At 49.2% G+C, this 21,688-nt stretch overlaps 1 protein-coding gene across 4 annotated transcripts in view; it reads left to right on the top strand.

Annotated features, from left to right (window-relative positions):
• Window positions 1-21,688, top strand: part of BRD10 (bromodomain containing 10) — a 653,586-nt gene that overhangs the window by 105,531 nt on the left and 526,367 nt on the right. For all 4 annotated transcript variants that reach the window (XM_069626025.1, XM_069626024.1, XM_069626027.1 and 1 more), the window contains one exon: window positions 14,821-14,900. In XM_069626025.1, the coding sequence (XP_069482126.1) occupies window positions 14,821-14,900 (80 nt within the window). The remainder of the gene's footprint in view (window positions 1-14,820; window positions 14,901-21,688) is intronic.

Genomic DNA, 21,688 nt, shown 5'->3' with positions numbered 1-21,688 from the left:
GCTGATCACAGGGGAGAACCCACAAATTTGCAAGCAAAATACCCAAAGAACAATCAATCTACTTTTTCAGTTGGGTTTCTTAAAACGAAAGTCGGGCCTTGTACCAAACAAGACCAAACAGTTTATAGGAGCCGTCATAAAAACAGAAGACTGTCTGGTCTTTCCGTCAAACGAAAGAGTACAAAACATACTGCTGCAAATGCCTTCGTATATAGCCGGTCACCAGATAACCGTAAGCAAAGCAGTGCACTTGCTCGGGATGATGGCATCATGTATTTACCTGGTCCCACATGCACGATGGCGCATGCGCCCGATGCAGGAGTGGTTGGCAAAGTGGTCTCAGGCAAGTGGTTAGTGTGACGATCTAGTTGTCATTTCGCCAACCCTAGTACAAGCTCTGCTCTAGTGGACAAAGGAGAACCTGTTAAAGGGGGAGACCCTTTCACAATCCTTCAGTGCAAGCGGTTGTCACAACAGACCCATCACTCACCGGGTGGGCAGCCCATTGCCTCCATCACAGAGCATGGTCTGTTCACTCAAATCGCAGCCCAGAATCACATCAACCTTCTTGAACTTCTAGCTGTGCTCAAGGCTCTACAAGTCTTCCAAGCACACCAATCACATCAGACAGTACAAATACACAGACTGCACCACTGGCATGTGTTACATAAACATCTGGGGGGGAATACTCTTCAAGAATGTCAAGGCAAAGCACACAAATCTGTAGGTGTGCACTCAAGTGGGGCATGTTCCTAAACATCACAACATGTTCCAGGGGAACTCTTCCCTAGCAGACTCACTAAGCAGAGATCTTCTACCAGAAGAGCACACGTGGCAACTCGACAAAAATATCGTAGCCTGGATCTTCACACAATGGGGCTACTCCCCTCTAGACTTGTTCACAACAAAACAAACAATGCCCAGACTTTGCATCCAGGTTTCCCCAACACGACTCAAAGGGGGAACGCCCTGTGGATGAGCTGCTTGGGAAATTTGCATAGGCTTTTCCCCCGAACTCCTCTGATGAGCAAAGTGGTGAACAAGATGCACAAAGAACAAGTGACATTAATCCTAGTTGCTCATATGTGGGCGAGACAACCTTGGTATCCACATCTGTGCAAACTGGTGAAGTGCGACCCAATCAAACTCCTGTGCCCTTTCAACATGCTTATATAGCACGTTGGGACATAATTACACCCTCAACGTAAGTCTATGCACTTTGCAGCTTTGCTCCTGAAGTCATAGTTTGGCCATTTAAATCTTCCTCAAAGGTGTATGGAAATCCTCAGGGAGGCACATAAACCAAACACTAGACACTGTTACTTTAACAAATGGAAAAGATTTGTATTATGGTGCCAGTCAAAACAAACCCAATAAATTCCATCGCACATTATTCATTACATGCTTCACTTAATAGACTCTGGGCTAGTTGCTAATTCAAAGTTAACCTAGCGGCTCTGTCCGCGTACACCACTTCTTAAAGTGAGGTGTCCTGATTGAAAATGCCAGTCATTAAGGTGTTCATGGAGGGAGTAAATAGACTCCACCCTCCTTTTTCAAACCTGCCGCCAGGGTGGGACCTGAATGTTGCAAAGCTCATCTGACCCCCCACCCCCCCCCCTTTGAGCCTATGCATAAGGCCGGCCGTAAACACCTCACATATTAGACGGCTTGTCTAGTGGCAATCGCCTCCGTAATGAGTCTGTGAACTGCACACTTTGTGGATAACATAGAAAGGGGTTTGAATTGACAAAGAGAAATTGGTATTAAGAACACACCCTAGGTTGTCACCTAAGTTCATTTAAAAGTTCCATGTCAATCAAGTCATCGAACTACCTGCTTTTATTCAAAATCCATCCAGCCCAGCTGAGAAAAAAACTCCATATTCTAGATGTAAGTAGGGTGGTCATTTACTATGTAAACAAGACCAAGCTGCTAAGGAAAGCAGACCAACTGTTCCTCCCCATAGCTTCTGGCAGGGAAGGAGACTGCATTTACAAGAACGCCATCTCCAGATGGATGGTCAAGTGCATACAGCTCTGCTACTGTCCATCAAATAAAACACTGCCTCACACCAAGAGCTCACTCTACCAGGGGTACTGGAGCTACCTTGGCCTTTTTTGTAAACGTCCTGCTGAATCCCATTTGCAAAGCAGCTACATGGAGCTCTATCCACACTTTTACTCGGCACTACTGCATTGACACTCGCTGTAAAGCAGATTTCCAGGTGGGACAAGCAGTGCTAAAACATATATTCAAGGGGATTGGGTCCTCCTGATGTATTCCATATCTATGACCGTAATCACCACAGCTGTGCTGCTTCGGAAAATCTTTCGGCGCCTGCGTCGATGACGTCGATACGCTGTCCTCGAGGGCCTCCGTCGAGCCGACGTCACCAGATGTTAGAAGTAGGACGCACAATGCCCGTAGGCTCGGTTCCGTTTTTTCCGCGAACGTGTTCGCTTCGGAGATCTCGGCGCGCCTCGATTCTACTGAATCCTGTTCTTCGGTTCTTAGAACCTGTTTCTTCATTGAGTTTGTATGATGTCTTCGGCTTGTTCCACCCCGCGGTACGGGTTTAAGAAGTGTCGGGTGTGCGGGTCCAAGATGTCGCTGACGGATACGCACAATGCTTCCCTCTGGTGCCTCGGGGAGGACCATGATACGGACGACTGTTGACTGCCAATCGCTCACATCGAAGGCCTTGCGGGAGCGTAAGAAGCTGTCGGTCGGTAAGGTGACCAAACCCCGGAAGTTGCGTTCCACTGGTCTTTCTACGGACGATTCGAGGGGCGACTCTCCGCATCGTCGTCGTCGTGAATACAGGGGTTCTCGGTCTGGGAGTCGGTCCCGCCATTCCTCTGCCTCTTCGAGGCACTCCAGGCAGCGCCGTCACAGGTCGCCTTCCACGTCCTCTTCCGAGGACTCTGCCCGTCGGCAGGTTGCTTGTCCCAACAGGCATTCCACTCCTGAGGAATGGGATTCCTTCCGAAGGGAGATGTTGGTGATTTTTCAGTCGCAGGGCTCCCGTCCATCCGCGCCGTCTGAGGACGCCGGTCGTGGCCATGCTAGACACACCGCTCGTCCGCCTTCGGGCTCGAGCAGTAGTCGCAACCACCGGGCACCTTCAAAGTCCCGGTTGGACGAGGATGGCCGCTCTAAACATGCCCGTTCCAGGTCGCGGTCCTCGACGTCCTTGAGACTGCGAGAACCTGTGAAGTCTTTGAGGAAGACATTGACGCCGGCGGCGCTGAGGTTGTCGACGGACTCTCTCAAGGCCCCGCCACCGACAAAGTCGTCAATGCCATCGGCGCTCAGGCTGTCTAGACACGCTCGGGGCTCCACCCTCGAGGCCTCTCTCGATGCTGTCGGCGCCGTGCTCGACGCCGATTCCATAGATGCCCTCGATGCCTTTCGAGGCGGCTCTGGCGGAGGTGCCCTGTGGCACCCCCCAGGAAGGCGCTGGCCAAGGCAAAACATGTCTTTGTGCCTTTTTCTGTACCCTCCTTGCAGCCTATGGATTATATTTCTGAGGTGGATGAGGGGTCTGAGGAAGGTGAGGTTCCTGCAGAGGTTCCTGTTGACATTGTTTCTGGTCATAGTCAACTTGAGGACCTGCGTCAGTCGCTGCACAATGCCAGTGGTCTAGACACCTCTCTGGAGGTGGAGTTTGGTAGGCCGGAGCCTGGCACGCATGCCGAATCCTCATACCGGCGCCTCATGTCTGGGGTGGTCTGCCCCCCCACCCCCCGGGGATTTTCAGCAGGATGACCTGACTGATATCCTGGACCAAGGTCCTCCAACTGACCCGGTGCTGCCATTCCATATGGCCTTGCAGAGAAGGGTGGCTGCGGCTTGGACTTCTCCGGAGAATCTCCTGGCAGTGAGCAAGTCCTTGCCGAAGAAATATCGCCCAGCCAGTGGTGACCCCTGCTACTTCACCACACACCCTACTCCGGAGAGTTTAGTGGTGCAGGCGGCTACGGCCCCAGCAAAGCAGGTGGCGTACCCTACCATCCCTCCTGATGTGGGACGACAAACGTTTTGACGGCTGGGCGAAGAAGGTATTTTCTTCTGGGGGTATGGTGCTTCAGGCTGCCAACTTCATTTGTGCCTTGTCTCGTTTCACGCACTCTGCGGAACTGTATTTCCTTAGCGGCTGATCATATTCCCGAAGGGGAGGAACAAGATGGTTTCCTTGCTGTTGTGCAGGATGGCAATGATGCTAGGTGTGAATCCGTTCAGTTGGGTCTGGACATGGTTGATTGCGTCAGTCGGTCCATGGCGGTGAGCACCGTGATACGCTGGTTTGCATGGATGCGGAAGTCGGTTTGCTCCTGATGTGCAGGCCCGGCTCCTCAACATGCCCTTTGACGGGGGAACATCTTTTTGGCAGCAAGGCTGACGAGAGCCTTGAGAGGTTGCAGACCTCCAAAGCTGCAGCAAAGTCGTTGGGCGCTGCAGTTCGCCAACCTCCGCCTTTTCGTCCTAGGGGACAGCAATGGAAGGGAGGTTCCTTTCCTTATTACTCATCCTTGGGTAAAGCGAGAGGAGCTGCCAGTCAAAGGGGCCACCGTAGGAGTGCCAGAGGTGGAAAATAAGGTACTCGAGGTGCAAAGGCTGCTCGGGCTGTTGCCTCTTTGACCTCAGGCAAAGCCGCAGCCGCTTCAGCTCAGTCATGAGGCCATGTCCCATGGTTCGCCGGTTGGTGGAAGGCTGGCGCAGCATCTTGCAGAGTGGCGCGCCGTTACTTCAGATGTGTGGGTTCTGAAGATCATAACCCACGGCTACTGTCTTCCTTTCTGGCAGAGGCCTCAAGACAATCCACCGGGGAATCTCTCTTTGAAGAGTCCAGATCCGCTCCTTGCGCAGGTAATTCAATCCCTGCTGGAGAAAGGCGCCATAGAACTGGTGCCTGTAGCGGAGAGGAACAAGGGATGGTATTTCCCTTATTTTTTGATTTCCAAGAAAGACTGGGGATTGAGACCCATCATGGACTTGCGCGGTTTGAACAAACTCCTCAGGAAGGACAAGTTCAAGATGGTTACACTCTCTCAGGTCCTCCAGGCCCTTCAACTCCAGGACTGGCTGGTGTCTCTCGAGCTCAAGGACGATTATTTTCATGTGCCGATAAATCCAAAGCACAAGAAGTACCTCAGGTTCACGGTTGGCGACTCGCACTTTCAGTTTCGGCTCCTGCCATTCGGATTGACCTCCGCCCCGAGGGTCTTCACCAAGCTCATCGTAGTGGTGGCAGCACACCTCAGGAAATGGGGATTCATGTCTACCCCTACATGGACGATTGGTTGATAAGGGCGCGCTCTCCCGAGCAAGTCCTGGATCATCTGTCAGTCACCTGCCACTCCCTGCACAAGCTGGGCTTCTCCCTCAACTTAAAGAAGTCCCATTTGACACCAACTCAGAGGCTCCAGTGCATCGGAGCTGTGCTCGACACGTTTCCTGGGGCAGTGTTTTCCTCCCCAGGTGAGGGCTCATTACATTCAGCAGATGGTGCACAAGTTTCAGCTTGCCCAAAGTCTCCGGGCGTTCGAGTTCTTGAGATTGCTCGGCCTCATGGCATCCTGCATTCTCCTGGTGCCGGAGGCCAGGTTGCGGATGAGATCTTTGCAATGGGCACTCAAGCTCCAGTGTTCTCAGTCCTCCGGCAGGTTGTCGGACCCTGTTCAGGTGCCGTCCTCAGTTGCCCAGGACCTTCTGTGGTGGGCCGTCGAAGACAATCTGATGAAGGGGGGTGGGGGGTGGCTCCATTTTGGCTACCCTGGCCGGAGGTGACGATCGTGATGGACGCATCCCTCACTGGATGGGGAGCTCATGCCAACGAGTTGACAGTCCGTGGTCGTTGGTCTCTGGAGTCCAGACTCTATATCAATCTGTTGGAGCTGAGTGCCGTCAGGCTAGCCCTGAAGGCTTTTCTGCCGACTGTGCGAGGGAAGAATGTCCTGAACCTGACGGGCAACACGGTGGCCATGCACTACCTCAACAAAAATGGTGGGAGGGGGTAGGGGCAGGGTCACTTCCTCTGTGCAGGGAAGCGATGCAGCTCTGGTTCTGGGCAATCCAGCAGGAAGTTTCGATCTCGGCAGTTCATCAGGCCGGAGACGAAAACGAGACGGCGGATGCTCTGAGCAGGCAGAGCGCGATCTCTCACGAGTGGGCGTTGGCTCAGGAGATTGTCCTGGAGATCTTCGCCCTTTGGGGGACCCCTCAAGTGGATCTCTTCGCCTCCAGTGTCAACCGGAAGTGCGAGAGGTTCTGCTCTCGGGAATTTCCTCCAAAAGGAGCCTTGGGAGACGCGTTCGTGGTGGAGTGGTCATTCCCACTGCTGTACGCGTTTCCTCCAGTCCCCGTCATCCCGCAAGTACTGCGGAGGTTACGGAGGTTCGGTTCCCTGATGATCCTCATTGCTCAGGCATGGGCCCGGAGGACCTGGTACCCGGACCTTCTCGACTTGTCCATCTGCCCTCCATGTCGTTTTCCCTACCGAGACGATCTGCTCTCACGGGATTGGGGTCAGGTTCTCCATCCAGAGGTCAGATCCCTCAACCTTCACGCTTGGTTTCTGAAAGGTTGAGGTATAAGGATCGGGACCTCCCTGAAGACGTGATGGAGGGTTTGCTCTCGGCCAGACGGCCAGCAACAAAGTCCCTGTACTGTTGCCGTTGGTGTAAGTTCTGCGTCTGGTGCAGGGTTAAGAATGTGGATCCTTTTGCATGTTACATTCCCATGGTTCTGTCTTTTTTGCTTTCTTTGGCTCACAGGGGCTTGCAAGTGGGTATCGTTTAAGGTTACCTGGCGGTGCTGTCCATATTTAAGCGCTCGTCTGAAGAGTGTTCCTATTTTAAAATTCCCTTAATTTCTCAGTTTCTGAAGGGGCTCACTAATGTGTTTCCTCCGTCACCTTTCAAGGTGCCCGGTTGGGATTTGAACCTTGTTCTGAAGTTTCTGATGGGTGCTCCGTTTGAGCCTTTGCATTCATGCCCTTTGAGACTGTTAACTCTTAAAACTGTATTTTTGGTTGCGGTCACTTCCGCTCGCAGAGTGAGTTACAGGCACTTTCAGTTAAGCCACCCTTCACTGTGTTTCATAAGGACCACCCTGTCCTTAGAGTTCGTCCTTCCTTTCTTCCGAAGGTGGTGTCGGAATTTCATTTAGGCCAGAAGGTGGTTGTTCTGGCATTTTATCCTCCTCCACATCCTGGTAAGGAAGAGGAGAGGCTCCATAGGCTTGATCCTAGGAGAGCGTTAAGCTTTTATATTTCACGCATGTCCCGGGTCAGAGTGGACAATCAACTCTTCATTGGTTACGCTGGAAAGCGTTTGGGACAAGCTGTGACGAAACAGACTGTCTCGCTGGATTATTCTCACTATTTCTGAGTGTTACTGCTTGGCGGGGTAAGGACCCACCGGTTGGCTTGCGGGCCCATTCTACCAGGGGTATGGCTGCCTCTACTGCGCTACAGAGGGGTGTTCCTATTCGTAACATCTGTGAGGCAGCCACCTGGGCTTCGGTACATACTTTTGTACGTCACTACTCCCCCCCCCCCCCCCCTCCAACCCCCCCCTGCCCTCCCCCTTTTCCATCCATGGGCAGGATCTGGCCTTTGGCAAGGCGGTCCTTTACTCCGCAATTTGATTGGGCATTGTAATTTTCTGTTTTCTAAATTCTTTTCCCACCTCCTTGCATTGGTACTGCTTTGGGAGTCTGTCATAGATATGGAATACATCGGAGGACCCAATCCCCTCGAAGAACAAGTTACTCTTACCTGGTAACATTCTTTCGATGGGATGGCCCGACGTATTCCATATCGCTCCCTCCCTCCCTTCCCTGCTACAGAATTTCTTATGCGTTTGCAGCTTATGTTTACGCAAGGCTTTGTGTGTCAGACTGGCAGAAGACTGGTGCCACACGTTCTGGGAAAAAACTACAACTGAGGCGTTGTGCGTCCTACTTCTAACATCCAGTGATGTCGGCCGTCGGAGGAGGTCCTCAAGGGCGGCGTATCGACGTCATCGACGCAGACGCCGAAGATTTTCCGAAGCAGCACAGCTGTGGGGATTGCATGTCATAGATATGGAATACGTCGTCGGACCATCCCAGCGAAAGAACGTTTCCAGGTAAGAGAGTAACTTTTTCTTCTTTTACCAGAGGCGCGAGTCCAGGAGGAAGACTATCATGGCGATTCCCCTTCTGGACGATGTGTGCGATAAGAGCCTGGCCCTCGTGAAGAACCCTAGCACTGCTCAGCCAAACTGGTTAGACTAGAGAAGTAGTATTGAGGTTGCAACCATCGCCGGATTCGGTGGTGTCAGCAGTAGCAAGGAACCGGTTGGCTAACCTGTCCTTGTTGTCTTCGGTCCCTCTGGACAGCAAGGGGAAGAAGCTGGACGCCATGGGAAAGGTGGTAATTTACAACACAGCGTCCACGATCAAGGAGGCCAACGCATCTGGCGATCCTAGCCAGGTGTGACTGAGAGCTGTGGCACAAGCTGGGCCCTAGTCTCGAGTTCGTTCCAGACAATAAGGGGATGGAGGCAATTCCTCTTCTCCAAGAGGGGGTAGTAGCGTCTGATCACACCATTTCCATGGCGTTGGATGTTGCCGACACAGGGTTCTGGCAGATGGGGAACAGTGTCTGCCTTTGTCGTCCAGGCTACATGAAGGCCACAAATTTCCAGCTTGAAGTCCAGGCGAAGGTGTTGAACATGCCCTTTGACAGAGAGAACCTGTTTGGGAAGGTCATCGACTAATCCCTCCAGGCCATCAAGGCAGATATGGAGACAGCCCGTTCCTTGGGCACTCTCCAGTAGCAGCGCTCTTCTTTGTGCTCCTCCAGGGTAAAGTCTAGCAGCTCTTCCGAAGGTTTCTCCTCTTTGTACAGTCAACCTTCCAGATCCACAACCCAGGAAGCCTACAGAGGCCTTTCCCATGCCTACTGTAGCGGAGGACTGCGTCGCCCGGCTTCCGAAACCGGCCTGAACCGGCCAGGTCATCTGGCCCCAACTTGTGCACCCTGGCGGGCAGCCAGCTGACTAGGTTCATCAGCGAGTGGAAGATCACCACTGATGGGTGCTGGACGCTCTCGCCCAGGGGCACACACTGGAGTTCCTACGCAGGTGTCCGCGGATGCCTCAGTTTACCCGTCAGGAGCAGCACATTCCTCAGCTCCTGGAAGAGGTACAGGCAATGCTGCGGAAAGGGGCGATGGAGCTAGGTCTCCAATGGCTCTGGGGCACCATTCCAGATACTTTCTGGTCAGAAAGGAGACCTAGGGCTGGAGACCCATCCTAGACCTGCGACATCTCAACAAATACTTAAAATCCCAAAAGTTCAGGATGGTCACGTTGCAGCACATGTTCGCCAACTGGAGGAAGGAGACTTCTTGAAGTTGCTGGACCTGGAGGACGACTATTTCCACATCCACCATTCACAAGGCACATCAAATGTTTCTGCATTTTGTAGTGCACGGCCAGCATTACTAGTTCAAGGGCCTACCTTTCGGATTGAATTCAGCCCCCAGCGTTTTCACAAAGTGCCTGGCAACATGGCAGCCCATCTAAGTTTACGGGGTATACACGTATAACCGTACCTCGACGACTGGCTCATCCAGGTCCACTCGCGAGAGTTGGCCGTTCGACACACAGAGGCATCCGTCCAGCTACTGACTGCTTTGGGATTCTCCAACTATCCAAAGTCCTGCTTGACACCATTGCAGAAGGCGCTGTTCCTAGGAGCCAGACTCAATATGGTGTCGGAGGAGAGGGTAGCGGCCATTCTAGGGAAGATGAAGACCACCACGGTGCGAACCATCAAGTCGTTGCTCGGCATGATGTCGTCTTGCATGTACCTCATCCGGCTCTGCAGGTTACAGGTGCAAAATTTTCAGGCGTTCCTGGATGCTCGGTGGATACAGGTGTCTGGAAGCTTCGCGAACGAGATCAAGTTAGGGTGGTGGGGCGTCTGCTCCAACATCGCCCGCAGCATGGGGTTTAAATACCCTCCATACCCATAGACTGTCAAAACAGATGCTTCCCTGGAAGGCTTGGGACCCCACACCAGACGTTTGCACGCTAGAGGCCTGTGGCTGCCAGAGGAGAAGGGTCTCCATATCAACATCCTCGGCAGTGTTCTGGGCCTTCAAGTACTTCCTTCTGACTCTGAAGGGCAAGGTGGTGAGAACACCACCACAATGTTCTACATCAGGAAATAGGGGGGCGTGGAAATCCCAGCGCTCTTCAAAGAAGCGCAGGACTTGTGGTGCTGGGCCGTCAGACAAGAGATGTTCCTCGTTCCTCTTCACCTAGTGGGAGTCGAGAACACCATCGCAGATTCCCTCAACAGGTAGTTGTGCTCCTGCCATGAGTGGGAACTTCGGCAGGACCAGGTGGACCGCATCTTCAAGTGGGGCAGACCCCAGATCTGTTTGCGACCGCGGCAAACTCCAAATACCAGAGGTTTGCCAGCAGATTACATCATCTGAGGAGCTTGGGGGACGCGTTATCCTCCCCATGGGAAGGCCTCTACCTGTGCTTGTTTCCACTGTTGCCTCTCCTGCTATGATTTATCAACACACTCAAAGGGCCAGTGAAGCAGGATAGTAATTGCCCCGGCGTGGCCGAGGGAGATTTGGTATCCGGACCTTCTCAGTCTGTCGGCGTAGCCCCTGGTCAAGCTGCCGGTAGTTCCGGATCTTATCACAACCAAGGATCACTGAACCGGAGGGCTTGGCTCCTTCAGGCCTAGAGTTTGGTGGATAGGAGTTTCCTGCGGACGGCAGAGGTGTCGTCGACTTTGTAGTGGTACAGTCACAAGTTGAAGCGTTTCGCTTCCTGGTGCCGTTCGCAGAAGGTTACCCCGCTGAGGGTCACGGCCCAGAAAATTCTTCCATACTTGCCATCCTTGGAGAAGGCCGGTCTGGCACACACCATCAAGGTGCATCTGGTGGCCATCGCCCGTGACACCAGGTCTCCAGGAAGATGCTCACTGTGGTCTTCCCGATTCATCTATGTCAAGTACATACAAACATGGGGTCAGGTTAGGCACATACTTTGACTGGGAGGGTTTTGGTGAATTTTTGTTTTTTATTCAGATGCAAAAGTATGGCCTTAACCCTAATTGCAGCTTCTGGAAAGTTCCCCAAGCCAAGATGGAGGTGTCGAACTTAAGTTCTGATAGGTTGGTGTTTGTTTATTGGAAAGACGGTGAACGTTCTAAACTGCTTTTCATCGCCTAAGCCCAGCTGAGAGGATGTTTGTAAAAGCTGCTCCTGCTTAACTTGAGCAGGGCCTTCAAGTTTCAAGCGGTCGAGCGGCTTTATCTGAGAATTGAACAGGAATTGAGTTTGGAGTTCATTTGGATTCAGGACAGGAGTAAGGAAATTCAGTTGGCAGTAAGAACTTTTTCAAGATTCTCTCAGGAGATGAGTGACTTCTTTACTTCTCAATGTTGTTGTAAATATTAATTCCGAAATTTATATATTCTACTTAATTTATTTAAATGAAATGTTTTCTGAGAAAAGAATTTATTTAAATTGAAAATGTTCAAGAGCTTGAGCGCGTACATCTTAACCACGTATAAACTGTAGCACGTGTACATGTTTCTTTGAGCTACATGAATCAACAAAGCTAGCGCATGTTGGTGCCGTTAAGTAAAGCATAGCGCATGTGAATGTGAGCGCGAACGTTAAGCTACGTGTATCTATGGCGCAAGTGTATTGCGTCGTAAGAATCTCTGCGCGTATGTATTGCTATGTGAAATAACCGCACGTGAGCGGGAACTTTGGCTACGTGGATCAACAGCACGTGTGCGTGTAGATTGCTACATGGATCAACAGCGCGTGTGATAACTTTGGCTACCAGAATACAATCGCGCGTGTGCGTCTTTTTGCTATGTGAAATTCTAGCGCGTGTAAAAGTTTTTAGGATATGTGAATTTTAAGCGCATGTGCGTTATTCTTGCTACATAGATTTTTAACCTGTGTTCGCGATCTTCAATCTAGGTGAAGTTTCAGTGCGTTTCAAGCTCTCCATTTCAATGAGACAGTTCATTGTATGAAAAGACTTTTCCTATTGGATTTCTTTGGAACTTTCTTGCTTCAAGATAAACTTCAGACGTTTGTAAAGTTTTATTTGGAACTGAATCTATTTTGAAGATTAAGATTCCAAACATCTTGTAAGAAAAACTTATCTACAGATACACTTCTCAGGGCACTTTCAAGGAGTATCGGGTATGGTCTTTTAAACTATTTTGTTAAGGATATAGTGTCTAAGGTCAGTGACTCAGTGAGTAATCAAGGTGTTGTATATGCTTATGTTTCATCTACAGGTGATGAGCCAGCTAGTCATTAGCTTCCAGCCTGGTGTTTGTTTTATCCATTTTCCCCCTTTCCCTTTAAAGTGTGGTAAACTGAGCTGTTAAACTATTCAGAGCTCTGAGTGCTACTTTTTAGGGGGATTGTCTGGGGTTCAGCAGCTTCCGCAGATGCAAGACCAGAATCTCAGCCTGACAATCAAGGAGTTCCTTCAAGGACTTTTTCAATCTTTTCTGCCGGTGTGAATGCTCCTGCCCTGGGCTGGGAACTCAACGTGGTTCTGATGAGGCTCATTGTGGTGTGGGGGGCGAGCTGATGCATCAGGCCCCTCTCCAGTTCCTCTTGTGGAAAACTGCTTTCGTGGTGGCCAACACCTCTGCCAGGAGGGTGGGTGAGATCCAAGCCCTAGCCTGCAAGCAACCATACCAGACTTTCCACGTATAGAGGGTGGTGCTTCAGATGCACCCCTCCTTCATGCCGAAGATTCAGTCTGGATTCCACCTCAACAAACCTTTGGTGTTACCTGTTTTTTTTTTTTTTTTTTTCCCAAAACTTTGTCACCGGCCTAAGGGTGTTGCACTCAGCTCATGCCTTTAAGTTCTACATGACGCGCACGTGAGGTTTTCTTCACAACTGCTCATTAGCTTTGGTCCTTTGAACCATGGCAAGGCCTTGTCCAAGGCTTCCATCTCAAGGTGGCTCTCTGGCTGCATCATGCATTGTCATTGGTTGGCGAACCGACCGCCGTCCAAGCCCACTCCACCAAAGCGATAGCTTTGACGACGGCGCTCCTGTCTGGTGTGCCCCTGCTGGATGCAATGGTGAGGTCCACACACACCATCACAAGGTTCTACTGCGTCGACAGGGATTCCAGGGAAGAGTCCAGAGTTGGCCAAGCAGTGCTATGCAACCTGTTCGCTTGAGGCGGGTCTGTTCCAGAGGTAAGAGTTAATTGCTTCTGTTGAGCCTTGCCACTTCCTGTCATTGTGTAATGTTGTACTACTATGTATTTGTTAATCATAAACATGTAAATCCATGCCAGACCCCATGTTGCAGAAGGAACAAGTTCTTACCTGTAACTATTGTTCTCCAGCATGGGTCTGTCATGGACTTGCATACGAACCCTCTCTCCGACCCCTCTGTGGCTCTTCTTGGTCATACTGCCACTTCACGTGCTTACCAAATCTGTAGATGGCTGCCAGATAAGGGGCTTAGGGAGAGGGCACTCATTGGATGGGGGCAGTATGACCCAGAGGACAGTGATTGGTTTGAAGGAGAAACCCAATTTGTAAGTGAAACTGTTTTTTCTTTTAGAGAGGATTCCCGGCCTGACGGGGAATATTCATGAGCATGTGAATCCATGCCAGACCCATTCGGGAGAACAATAGTTACAGGTAAGTAACTAATTGCTCTCCCACCATGCCTTCCATGGTTACCAAGCCTCACAAAAAACTTAATTTACTAAGAACATACTTGTTTGGACCATCTGATAATGTGTTCATAATCTTGGGTGATCTTTACTAACGACTTTCAAAACTACTGTTGCCAGGTGGATAGTGTCATGCACTTCTCAATAAAAACCTGGAAAGCAAAGAGACTTCGAAATTGTTCCACCAAGGATAAGACAACCAGTGGCTCTCATGCCTTTTCCTATTCCTGAAATTGTCAGAGCTTTCACTTGATAGCCCTTACACTTTCACTATTTCCTATACGTTTCTTCCATGCTTCATTTAGCCAGGAAGTGCTTTGCAATTTGTTTAATTCTGGTCATATATGCTGTCTCCTCCATCCATACCTTGTTTATGATTAAACTTTGTAATCTATTCCCAACATGTTGGGAAGGATGGTGAGCAGGTTGACAGAAGAATGAAAGAATTACCTTCGAGTTGATTCAGATTCTCAGTCCATGCTCTCTTCCACAGCTATATCATTCCTTAAAGCATGTACTATGCATCAATAGCCCCTCCTAGGTCTGGCAGGGTATATGGAACTGAGGTGTTGCATGGAAGACACGTAGGTAGAGGTAGTGGGTCATGCCTACGAATGTGTGCATCGGCTCTCTTCTATGTGCAAATTAAAAAGTGGCAGCCTGCATTTTGGAGGTAGCTTTCCTGGCCCGCCTGCAGAAGCAGGCCATCTGAACCTCTGCTGAAGCTGGGGAAGCAGGACCACAGGGAAATTAGACTAGAAGGGAACCTGAATCACCATGAAGGTAATTTTACATATTTCACGTATAGGGTGTTTAACTCTTCCTCTCCTGTGATGCACTTTGTGTTTGTTTGAATGGGTTTGTTTGTTATGCTGTACATGTAGCATTCTTACAAATGTGTTTAGTTACATCATGTGATTTTGCTTAGCATGACACCCAACAGTCTGGTTTACGTAACATCGACTTTCATGTCAATCATCCTTCGCTTTTAAGGCTGCTGTGACTAGGTTTATTTAATATAACGTAATGAGCAACACTGATGTTTTTTTTTCTCTTCTACAAGGGAAAAAATCTATTTCTAAAAGGGCGATAACAAAGAAAAGGAAAATTGTCTCCAGTTCACCCACCACCCCAGAGTTTCAGGTATGCTATCTTACTAAATATTTTACATTTGCTTGTTGCTGCTCTGTTGATTGCAAAGAGCCAGTGAATGTTCTTTTTATAGAATGTTTCTGTTGCTTGCTTGTTTCATACATGACACTTTCATGGATCACATGATCTTATGCAGGCTTGATGTGAGGAAGACCTTGAAATACCTATTCTCACTGTACCTTAAAATTGTTTTGCCTTTCATGTAATGTAAATGGCTACAATACAAGAAGTATATGCACCTATGAATCCTTAAAATATGTTCCCTTGAGAATATAACCAGTTACTGCGAACAAGGGGTACAGTAGCTGTGGCTTAATCTGTGTGCCCTTTCGCAACCAAAATAGTCGAATCTTATGACATTAAAAAACACTGCTTCTTGCACCTCATTTTACAGCTTTCAATATTTTCTGTGAATGTTGCTATTACTGCAACTCGCTTTATCTAGCAAACCATGTTGCCTGATAAATGGGCTCCAGCTATTGCAGAACGCTGCCGCCAGGGCCATTCTTCGTCCCCCTTTTGGAGCCCACATGACCCTGCTGTTAAGACAGCTGCACTTGCTTTCAGTGGAAAATCGGATCTTGTTTAAATCCATGTGTATTGTGCACCGTGCCTTTTACGGCCTAGGGGCAGAATACCTTTGAGCTAAATTTCCACACTACACCCCTACTCGCTATCTCTGTTCAGTCCGCTTCTCTTGTTGTGGTTCCTCGGTTCAGACTGTCTTGGACAGGCGGACGTGCCTTCTTGGTGGTTGCCGCCAAGGCATGGAACGCTCTTCCTCTCACCTTGCGTGAGACCTCTCTTCGATCACTGAAGACACTAGTGTTCTAGACTCCGGTAAATTAACTTCTGCTCACGTTTCAGCGCCATGGTGCCCTTAGGCGTACACGCGCTTAATACATTTAGCTACCATAACATTTAGCTAACATAACATATATGCATATTCTGTAAAAAAAAGGATGTAACAGTCTGATCTGGCAGTCGCAGCCTTATATTTACAGGGTGCGCTTACTTGACGTGAATGGTACAGATCTACCTGAAAGCAGTGACTGGCTGCTTTTTTCATATATCCTTATTCAGAACCCTCTTTGTGGTACTGTATAATATGTTCAGTGACTAATTTAGGTTTTAGGGATTGAAGCCATCGAAAAAAAATTCAGCGGTGCTTCTCAAATGGACATCACAAGTAAGTGTATGGTAGTTCTTTTGTTTTTATCTCTTCAATATCTTAACTTTTATCATAATTTAACTTTGAACAATGGCCAACAGATTTAATATGCAAGTTATGCAACTGGAAATACATCACTCTTCTAGAGCGAGGACTTGTGTATTTCTAGTTTTACTGCTCTGCTTTACCCACACGTTCCTTGAGCCCTTGTCAGATCTCCACAGACAAAAATACAGACGCTGTGTTCCTGTTGAGCTACCCTAACTTCCTTAGGATCAGAGTACATCAATTGCACAGTTTCCCTTTGTGAGTCTCCTTGATGGCTGTCTGAGCCATTGGTTGGTGACAGCTTTGTGTAAATCTTGCGGGAGATTTATGCAGTGGGGATGGCCCTACTGGGAATCCTTGTGTAAACACTTTACTAAGGCCACCAGCCAGACCTTGTTTCTACGCATCTGTGAGTGGGGGGTAAACTGTGCGAACTGTGGTAATGGCTACTACCTGCATCTTGCAACGAGTGGTACAGTTGCCAGAACCAGATGTGGCTTGCATTGTCTGAAATTCAAGGCTGAAGCTAGACATGAGAAAGTCCAGGTAGTAACCAATGAAAGTTGTTTGAGACTGCACCCACTACTTTGGTGGCCATGAGAGTGTTTGAATATATTCAAACACTGTGCCTAGGCCCTAGACTATCACTCTGGCCCGAAGGCCCCTTCAAAGTTGAGGGTCCTTGGTAAAAAGTAGGAATGAGTGCCGAACCACAGAACACCTTGCCAACCTATAGGGAATGATTGAAAAGATGGCCTGCTCAAACATTAAACTTTATTAGATCCTTCATTATGATGAACCTCTGCCCATTTACTACCTGAATTAGATCTCCTGCTGCCTAATGGCATCAGTGATCTGTTGCTCCCTCCAGTTGACTTGGTGAGATCAGCGCAGTCAAGTCCTCGAGACTCGACCACTTCTGTTCCTGGAAAGTTTTCAGACCCAAAACAGAGTTGGAAGGACTGGCAACTGACGGAGATGCCCCCTGCAAATACTATGAACTTAAAAACCCACATGAAATCATAAAGTAATGTTGCTATTTCAAGAGGTAAGCCTACCTGAACTGTTTCAGACTGCTTCAAACACTGCAGCTGCCCCTCCACTTAACTGGCTAACGGCATGGCACTCCTTATCCAGCAGACCCTGATATAAAGAACAGCATCCCTAGTGGCGTGAAGGCATCCTTCTTGCTTGAAGATCTTCAGCTGCACTGAAACCGCAGTAGGACCACTTCAGCTAACCAGAAGGATTTGTCGCTCTTCAGAACATTCTGGCCTTTCATTGTGAGAAGATGCCAAACCCAACACAATTTCTTTTGTAAAGGCACCAAGTTGTCTGAAGCAAAGTCCCGTCTTTAACATCTGCCCTCTTACATTGGTCTCCATGCTTAAACTATTCGAGACAGTGACCATAAGCACCAGTAACCCTCTCTACCAATTGGTAGCCTGTCTGTAGGGTTACCCTACATTGACCTTGGTACCATATCTTCCCAGGTCACTTTTGACTTTGTGCTTGAGCCTAACCTGTATGGTCAAGATCTTAGAATGATTTTAGGCACACACATAAACTATCTGCTACCTTCAGCAACACCTTACGTATAGTTTTGTACTGTATCCCTCCTAAAGGTTTGAACGTCTTAAGTACTGGTAAAGGCCAGGTTATAAGTAGAATGCCCCAATGCTTAGGATAGTGACCCTTATATTCTTCAAACTGTTAAGGTCATGCATGGTTGTAGGGCTTATCAGGGCTCTGAACAGTCAGTGTTCTTTGTGGTGCTCCCTGAGCATGCTGAACACCCTTCAAATGCAGTGTAGTAATACTTCAGGGTGCATCTACTAGTTAATGGTCAGTTATTTGCTGGCTGAGAAACCGTCCTGATGCTGAGCCCTTAATGTGACGTTGATGGTACCCGGTCAGAACTGCTCTGCCTGCTATTCGAAGAACAGCAACTGTGCAGGTTCTTATGAATCTGATTTTCAGATGATTACAATCATAGCTGTCCGGTATTCGTATCTCTCTTTTAGGGCCACCCGCTACAGGATTGAAGGTCTGAGGGTCCCAGAGGTAGGCTTGTCTCGTTCACTTACTTGGTGGTATGTCTTCAGATTTTTAAAAGTAGCTGGATGCATCTGTGAAGATCCACATTCCAGGGTATAGCTATAAACCATTCTAATCTTATGGTACAGTAGCTCTGGTAGTGTTGCGAATGCGATGAACAAGTAAGGTGGCACTTCCTGGTTCAGTTGCCACCGTTAGTTTGGTTCGAATTCCAAGTGTCTTCAGGCAGCAGTCGCTTTTTTAGTGTGCACAAGCTGTTTTTAAGGGATTTGTGTTCTCGAAGCATCATAGTCTGGGTCAGTGGAAGGCTTCAGGAGGATACCAGTATCAATGCTGGGCCTGCAAAGACAATGGGAGTGGCCACCACCTTGAACTCACCATGGCAGCTGGATGAATTTTCTGCAGATTTTCTGCAACTCTTTAACACATCTTTGCTAGCAGGATGGTCTTGGAAGCTTTCAGCAGGGCTTTATCCTGTCTTGCCTTTGTCTGCATTTTATTCCAAATTCGGTGCTACACGTTCACATAAGCGGACCCTCTAATTTTATGGGGAGTCCGGTGGGGAGAAGGATCCCAGACCCCAGTCATAGAATGTTGAATTTAAGTAAAAATAATGGTTGTCATGTTGAACTTTTACTGATTTGGACAAATGCTCTAGATGTGGATTCAGCTTTGGAACCATAAATCCATTCAAACTGGCCTTGCACTCTACAGAATTTTTGAATTCCAGGATTGGCAGAGGTTGGCACTGGTAATATCTGCGTTACACACTTTTGTCCATAGTGACACAGCATGGCTGCGCAGTGTTGCACTGGGTCTCCAAATGGGAACAGCAATTAACCTCAACTCCAGTGTATGTCAAAGCTACCTGTGTTGCCTTCAATCCTAATGGGTGAAACTTGCATTCATGGAAGCTGCATTATGACTGGTATTTGGAGACCATATGTGGTAATGAATGGTGTGCTGAGATTGTTGCTCTTTCCACCAAGTGGCAGTACCTGATCTAACATTCCCTGGTACACCCTCCCCCCATTCCCCCACAATTATAGGACAAGAGACACTGTGTTTTGAATCAATGTTTAGTTTTATTAAAGTAAAATCAAAGCAAGGGTGCCCCCCCCACCCTCTTAACTCGGTCACAGGCAGGCCAATTGTATGCCTGTACATCTTGCTAACAAACATTGCATGCATGCAGTCGCACCATATATGAAGTGAATAATATTTCTGTTTGTTAATCTGCTTAGAATCACATGCTGTGCATGTGGTCTGTCATCCAGTGGTAACTGCGTATTGAAGCTTGTCTTTCGAGGATCGAAAGGGGACATCGACATAGGCATGCCTGTAACGCTATCCCTAAAATACCTCAACTGTCTTCCGCTCAACCACAAAGAGGCGGCTTGTAGACTCCTTCATCCTAAGACGATTGAGTGTTGCCTGAAGCGGTGGGCGGCCTACGTCATGTCGCAGGCCGACCGTTCTTCCCCTGCCGCCACAACCGCTGAGTGTGATGAAAGGACGAGTGATGACCAGGGCTCCGTTTTGGAGGCCATTGACCGAACAGCGGAGAGTTTGCAATCCTCCGCGTCCGACCCCGAAAGGCAAGACATGAGTCATGCTATGGGCGTACAATATTCAAACACTAAACCCACACCCCAAGGTTCTGCTTCGGCGACAACGTCAAAGCATTCCAATGCGCTAACGGACCCGTCGAATGCTTCGACGTGATCCGCTGATAGTCGTGATCGGCAGCCTTTCCTGCAACCGCAGCAGTGGCTTGCAACTGGGCAATCTAAAATAAAGGGCGCTGGCACCAAAACACACGTGGCCCTCGAGACTCTACAGGAGACAGCGCAGATGCCGCTTAAAGCCCCAGTGGTGCCGAAATCCACCATGCAGCTTCTGGTCCACCCGGGACATCTCCCCATTTCCCCGAGCATCGGTGATGGCATCGCCAGGATCCCTTTGGCGTTTGGTCAGAAGGAAAGGTTGAAAGATGCGGCGAGGTGCACGGAACGGGCGAAAGACACGCCACAGCCTCCAGAACCCCGCAAGGACTATTCTGAGAGTCATGTGCCTTTATCCAGCACTTGACTCCCAACACCTGCGCATCCTACTGCAAGAGGTGGAAATACGTCAAAAGGGCGCCATAGAAGGTGTCCCTGTTCTTCAGGTAAACAGGGGTATTTATTCATTGTACTTCCTTGGACCCAAAAAGGATCTCACCATGCACCTTATGCTAGAATTGCGCCCAGCGAACAAATTTGTCAAACCTCAAAAGTTTTGTATGGTCACCTTACAAGAGGTAATCCCGCTGCTCAAACGGGGGGGATAATATGGCAACACTGGACATGAAAGATGCATACTTTCATATTTCAATGTTGCCAGTGCACAGAAAATACCAAAGATTCATGATAGAGGACAAGCACTATCAATTCAAAGTCCTCCCCTTCGGCATCGGCACCAAGGGTGTTTATGAAGGTACTGGCGGTGGCAGCATCGTACTTGCGCTGACGATCCATCCCGGTGTACCCTTACCTCGACGACTGGCTCATAACGGGGGGAATTCTATGGAACATGCCTACTGAACACTCAGAAGACCATAGACCTCTTATTCAGTCTGGGCTTCTCCATCCACGAGAAGCCCAGCCTAGACCCCAGTCAAGTCAAACGGTTTCTAGGGGCTCTAATGCAAACAAAGGGCGACCTTGTCTTCCCCCTCCAACGAGAGGGTTCAAAGCATGCTGTTTCAGATCCTCAGTATGTAGCCAGTTGGGAAGTGACGGTACGCAAGGCCATGCAACTGCTAGGAATGATGGCTTCCTGCATTTACTTAGTTCCTCAGGTGCATTTGTGCATGCGTCCCATGCAAGAGTGGCTCAACAGCCAGTGATGTCAGGCCAGCGGACAATGGGAAGATCTGGTAGTTGTCTCTCCAGCCCTCATTCTCTCTCTGCAGTGGTGGTCGAGGACAAACCTCTTGAAGTGGAAGACCTTCACCACCCCCGCAGTAGAAGCCACTCTCACGACACATCTCACGGGGTGGGATGTTTCACCTGCTTCAGCAGACAGCACACAGCACACGAAGTGTGGTTCCCAGATGTAGCATCCAACAACATAAATCTGCTAGAGCTATTAGCTGTTTTCAAAGCACTGAAATCCTTTCAGACACAGTTACAGGGGAAGACTGTCCTAATGTTGACAGACAGCACCACGGCCATGTACTACCTGAACAAACAAGGGGCACTCACTGTCCAGGGCTATCAAAGCTGTCCCAAAACATTTGGATGGGCTCTCAAGCACAGGAAGTTCCTGTTGTTCCAACACGTTCCTGGGGAACTCAATCTTCTGGCGGACGTGCTCAGCAGAGACTTCCCACTGCCCGCAGAGTACGAATGGCGACTACACAAAGCCATCATCTCCAATATTTTTGCACTATGGGGCTTCAGAGATCGACTTGTTCGCAACTCTGGAGAATGCCCAATGCCTAGATTACGCTTCTAGG

The sequence above is a fragment of the Ambystoma mexicanum genome, chromosome 6p, assembly GCF_040938575.1.
Source record: "Ambystoma mexicanum isolate Mex_15411 chromosome 6p, UKY_AmexF1_1, whole genome shotgun sequence".
In the NCBI taxonomy this organism is placed as follows: Eukaryota; Metazoa; Chordata; class Amphibia; order Caudata; family Ambystomatidae; genus Ambystoma; species Ambystoma mexicanum.
This window is presented reverse-complemented; position numbering and strand designations above follow the sequence as displayed.